The following is a 6,000-nucleotide window of genomic DNA, read 5'->3' as shown; positions in this document are numbered from 1 at the left end:
AAAGACACGAGGTTTAGGGTAAGACAAGTTAACTTTACAAATTGCAATAAAAAATAAAGACACAAGGTTTAGGGTAAGACAAGTTAAGTGTACAAATTGCAACAAAATATGGTGAAAACTCAACATTTTTTGCATTTCAAAAGATGCAAAGAGGGCAGCGCACCTAAGGATGGAAGTAAGGTGGCTGCATATGGGGAGCTTGACCATATGGTGTAGGGCCTACTGGGTTGCCTACACTAGCAGGTGGGAATAGTGACCTCATTAGTTTGGAATGTTTGTGCCCATGATGAGGGGATCCTTTGAGGATGCATGTGTGACATATGAGGCATTTTACAGGTCAAAATGGTGCCTCCAATGGAACACCAAGTGGCCATGAGGAAGCACTCGACCTTGTTGGGTTCGTGGAAAATGGGATGGGTGGAGAAAATTAGTGGTGATCATGTGGAGACGAGGCCCCCATGTCCCTCTGTTGCTCCCGTCAAGCATAATCTGTCATATCTCCCTTGAAAAAATGTTGCCCTTAATCATCAAGATGGTGCAAAAGAGGTCATATGCAAGAACCAAAGCACACCTCGTCCTAGTCCATGCTAACACAATGCCCGATGTAGTGCCATGCATGCTCTAGAAAGGGTCCCAATTCTGGCAAAGCAATCTAGAACAACGTCCCCTTGTTCGGTGTTGTGAATGTCCCGAGTAACCACATGCCATACACGTAGACATGCTCACACAAAGAGGGCTGCAGGAAACACGAACCGCCGTAGCCACGGTCTTCGCTCGATCCTCGAGCTCCGAACGATCCGTCCTAGCCAGGATAGAAGCTAGCTCGCCAGAAGTTGAGACAGCTGACAGCTCGCTAACCAGGACAAGATCAAGCTCGGAGAGGATTGCTCAAATTTGGACAAGCCCTTCTGAGATACCATCGGCGCATGCTCGATTCGCCATAGCCAGGACACACAGGAGCTCGATTAATACAAATCTTATCGGCTTCCCTTTCTCTGCGCATTTGGCCATAGCCCCGATACACCATCTTTCTGCGCGGTTGACAGAAAACCCTAGCGAACTTTCTGCAGGTTCTTCCTAGCTCTTACTTCGGTCGTTTCTGTAAGAGAAAGCGGGCTCCAAAGCTCAACCACAAAAGCCAATAATAAAAGATTGCAGCTTTCTACAGGTTCTCCCCCAAACCCTAACCTTAACGATCTTTCTGCAGGTTCGCCTATGGCTTCCACAAACGCTAACGATGTTTCATCATCTACGCCATCGCTCACCATCCCTGTGCTCCCCACAGTGGCCTCCCCGTTTGAGCCGCCTGCAGAGAGCCCACATCGCAAGCCCCTGGGCATGTGGCCCGGCATGTACCACTCTCCTGTCACCGATGCCCTGTGGAAGGCCCGGGCCAGCATCTCCGAGCGCTTGTGGCCCCCTCCTTCTTTGGATGGCCCCCCTCAGCAAAACCTTATGACCCGGTCCCCTGAAGACAGCCGTGTCAGCATCGTCTACAAGTTTACCTCTGACTACATCCTCCGCGAGCAGTACCGCAACTCATGGAATGAGTGTCGCATTGGCAGGATCATGGAGGACCTCGACGCCCTCGCTGGTACCATTGCAGTCAAGGTACAGACGTCCACTTCCCCCCATTGTTTGATTATCTCCCCCGATCTTTTAAATATGATGAAATTTAGAACAGTTCGGCTTCCCAAAACCCTAGATGACGATGACAAATGCTAGAGGGCTTTCAGGCAATGTTTGACGGGCATTCTCCACATGCCAGGCTGAGCCAATAATGGTGGTCTGTCCAATTGTCATGCCAGGTTGTCTGTGATGGACAAGGCTTGTTGTATATCATGATTCATTAGCCTGGTGGAGTGGTCAGCCTGGCTGATCTGGTGGAGCCGAAACATTTGCAGGGTGTACATCATGCAACTTATGGTTATATTCATCAAAGTTTTAGGGGTTTCCAAGCAGCTATGTTAGCATAGCTTTGTGGGTAGTGAAAGGAATTGAGTTCGAATCTCTGTCGCATCTTTTTTGTTGCGGTAGTTGTGCACATGTGAGCATTGGTGTAATGGTTGTGTGCGTGCCATGTGTGCATGTATGTGTGCCCATACGAGGTATGGTTCTTCAATAATTGCAAGGCTGTGATGATCTTACATTCAGAAAAAAATTGGAGCTTGAAATTGTTAACTGTCAGAAAGCATTCGTGCTAGTTTTACTTGTGAAATTTCACTCTCTCAATGAGTATGAATCTAATGGCAGCCGGTCGGCCACCCCATTTCAGGCTGTTCCTCCCCACCTGCAATGGGAGAAGAAGGGCTCTGCTCTTGGATGCTAAGTATGCTCTCCTTCAAATCCAGGAGGGTGCTTCTCTGGTTGACTATATAGTGGTTTTCTTTTTCATTTGGAGACCTTTCATCTTAGACCTAGCAAAGGGTGCTGCTCTAGTTGACTACAGAGTGGCTTTCTTCTTCATTTCCGTTTGGAAACCTTTCCTCTTAGACCTATCAAAGGGTGCAAATGACGGGGATCTCAAACATGATTTCTTAAATATTAGAATGCTTAAAAATACACATTTTCACTTCATGAGCTGACTACTAGGCCAAGCAACTTTGTAATCTTGTTTATGGCTTGGTCAAGGGTTTATGTTGTAAATGTTTTATGTGAGAAGTGAGGGAAGCATCTCAGTTTGAGTGTGAGTCATTCAAACACAAGTTTGGTTAGGCTTTTGATGATGATGATTTTTATTTATTTTTGGTGTGCATCAAAGCATGTCATGACAACAGCTAGCTTTATAATGACAGCATTGTTCAGATGATGATTCTACAACGAGGCCACTTTTGTTGGTGACTGCATCTGTTGACAAGATTCATTTGAGGAAACATATAACACTTGAGCAAGATGTAAGGATGTTTGGTGCTGTTGTCTGGGTAGGGCGTTCATCTATGGTGATAAGGATGGAAATTCGACAACCTCCAGAAGGTATGTCTTTAGATATGGTTAGTTGATACATTCTACAAGAATGATTATTAACAATTTTAATATTAAGATTGATTTTTTAAAGCAAGCCTGCCTTGCGATTTTTACTTGATATTGGGTACACCAGATGGAAAATGAAACATACATGGGTATAGGAAGGTGGAACCTGATGAAGATTGTTACGACCCTGTGTTTTTCCCTTTGGACAACAAGCAGGTGGGCACGGGCACGGGCACGGGCAGTGTGAACAGGCATCAGTTGGATATGAAAAGGAAACTCACATGTGTGGCCAGCCCAAGTGTGAAAGGGGACAAAAGGGAGTTTTGAGTTTATAAGGTTTTTAAACCTTAGATGACTTAAATATTATTATTTTTATGGGCATGCGTTTTTGATATGTTGCTTTTGGCATTTTTGAGAAAAGCGAATCGCCTCCTTATAAAAAAAGGTGAAAGGTGGCGCATGGAGTATGGCGCATCCCCTTGATCGAGATCTGGCACGTGGTGTACACGGGTGCCACTGCGCGTATGTGTGGTACAGGCAGCTGTACGTGAGGAAGTTCAGGCGGCTCTGCTACCAGGCGGCTGCACGTGTGGAAGACCAGGCTGCTGCTGCATACGGGTGACTAGGCGCTGCTGCGTGTATGGGCTACAGCCAGCAAAAGGGGCGTTGTTGTGCCCATGGGCTTCATCCAGCTGGGTGCTGCTGCGCACATGGGCTACAGCCAGGCGGGAGGCTCTTTTGTAGCATGGGTGTCAGGCTGCGCATACGGGTGACCAGGTGGGCAGCAACGGGCAGCCAGTCGGGCAGATTGCAAGCCAAACAGGGGGGATGCGCTGCTGGACAGAGGCCGCCAACCACTGTATAACCTCTCTCTTTCATCATAAGGGCCCGATGTGTTTTCTCTTTTGTTTACCATGGCAATATGAGAGACTTTTAACAGGAGAACAAGCTACAGATGCATGGGACAATGTTCATGGGAGAGATGGTGTGATTTCTCTTCGTGTTGTCGAACTTATATGTGCTCAGGGATTCGCTTATAGGTTCTCTATTTTTCTCTCACCTGGTGCTATGGAAAACAACCTTGGGTTTTTGGCACCGTGATTGGATGGTGCATATGTGGGTTTATCTGTCATGGAAACAGGACATTGGTTTTACGAGAGGAAACAGGACTTTGGTATTGAGGAAACAGGCCTATGGTTATGGGATACAGGTGTATGGTTTATCAGATACAGGTCTTTGGTTTCATGTGGAAAGCATGTCTTTGGATTCATGTGAACAGGTTCTAGTTTTCTCGAGGTTACATACAAGCTGTGACTGTAGGGAAGGACATATGGTTTGGTACAACCCTACTGCTGTTTGGGAAAGGGTTTGAGAGATCCATGATAGCGATGGAGAAAACCTTTTCAAGCAGGGAGGTGTTTTACAGGTGTGCCTTCTCTATGGAATGCTTTGCTATGATAACGAGAGTTCTTATTTGGAAGTCCTGGGTGAAAGCTTCGAGGGATCCTATTGGTAGAGGATTCTATGAGCTGTAATATACTCAAATTCTGATCAAGTAAAGAAATACCGCAAGGGGCGCCACTGCGTTTTGGGGCCAATCGGTGTCCTTGTACTATTTGTAGGAGCACTCTAGCTCCCCCTGTTTGTTTCCTTTTTCAGGTCCCCATGGGGATGAAGTGTTTTGTGTGTGTGTGTTTGTTTCACCACCCGTTAGATTTCTGAAGGCCGGTTTCATGGTTCCATCGCCGGGATATTGTCGACTTTCTCAAGGAGGCGAGCCCGTGGTTGTCACATCAAAAGCTTCAACATGTGGGGAGAGTGCATGATTACGAGTCTTTGCCTATATGAGGTGAAGAGCAAAAGCTAAAGATGAAGCTCAGGAGAAAAGACACCAAGGAGAGGAAGTAGTCAGCTAGGAACAAGAAAGCAGTTGAAGTGTTATGGTGCAAAAGATGGGTTGAAGGCTATGGCTTTCGAGACTTTGTCACCAGTGGTATTTTCACGGAGGCTTCATGGGTTCGGAAGGCAGCTTATTTTTATGTTTAGCAGTGGTGATCTACTATGCTTCATTGGGGACTTGTGCTTACCACTTGGGTGGAGTGCAAGCAGGTTTTGGGTGCTTGTGGATGTATCAGATGAGGCTCAGATGGAAGTGGAGGAATGTCACCAATTGGCCGACCATTTGGTCCATCTCCAGTTTTGTGTCTCGTTCACTTGAGGCCAGGCCGGTGTCTCATGTGAAGAGGCCAATATTTTTGCTTGACATGGACGGGAGCCAGACTGGTGCCACCCGTGTGTTAGCAGGATGGTGTCGTATGAACAGGAGCCAGAATGGTGCCGCCCGTGTATGACCTGGACTGTGTTCTATCCATGGGATTGTCACGCCATGGAAGAGCCAGTATTCGTGCCGTGTCTTGCCTATGGGACTGTCACTCCATAGGGAGGCTCGTGCCTGGAACTGTGTTTTACCTATGGGACTGTCACTCCATAGGAAGACCAGGATTTATGTTTTATGTCGTGCCATTTTTGTGCCCGACATATATTTTGTACTTGTTCCATGAACGGAAGATATGTCCATGATACTATTTGCACATGCACTCATGTTTTGCATGTTTGAAACTGTTTTCGCATGACTTGTATTTTTGTGTCTGCTTGCTTGACGTGCCACTTACTGAGCGGGGACGCTTGCCAGTGAGTCGTGAAGTTTGCTCTGTCTTCTGACGAGTTTTGTTGCGTGTGAACAGGTGGTAAGTGTATTGCACTTGTTGGTTTAATGGTTTATTTCTAACCTTTCATTTTATAAGGTTCTACCACACTTAGCCCCTCAAGTGTGTGTGGGTGGGTGCATGGCCACCTACCCACACCACACCATGAAGCTGGCCGCCCACATGCAAACGTGGGGAGCCAGCCAGCTATAATCGTTTATCTCCCCCTCCAATCTTTAAAAAGAGACGACCACCCTTCGTAAAAGAGAAGAACCGGCGATCGTCTTCTCCGCTTCAGGCTGCGCCATCTTCATCCCCTCAGTTG

General features: G+C 46.9%; 1 protein-coding gene across 1 annotated transcript in view; it reads left to right on the top strand.

Moving 5' to 3' along the window:
• Positions 1–695: 695 nt before the first annotated feature.
• Positions 696–6,000, top strand: part of LOC147632773 (acyl-coenzyme A thioesterase 2, chloroplastic-like) — a 49,228-nt gene continuing 43,923 nt past the window's right edge. The window contains exons 1-3 of the mRNA XM_086807636.1: positions 696–1,070; positions 1,208–1,611; positions 2,796–2,973. Coding sequence (XP_086663762.1) covers positions 719–1,070; positions 1,208–1,611; positions 2,796–2,973 — 934 coding nt within the window. The 5' untranslated portion in view covers positions 696–718. The remainder of the gene's footprint in view (positions 1,071–1,207; positions 1,612–2,795; positions 2,974–6,000) is intronic.

Source organism: Cibotium barometz, chromosome 13, assembly GCF_041138505.1.
Source record: "Cibotium barometz isolate CiBa-2024 chromosome 13, ASM4113850v1, whole genome shotgun sequence".
Taxonomy (NCBI): Eukaryota; Viridiplantae; Streptophyta; class Polypodiopsida; order Cyatheales; family Cibotiaceae; genus Cibotium; species Cibotium barometz.
This window is presented reverse-complemented; position numbering and strand designations above follow the sequence as displayed.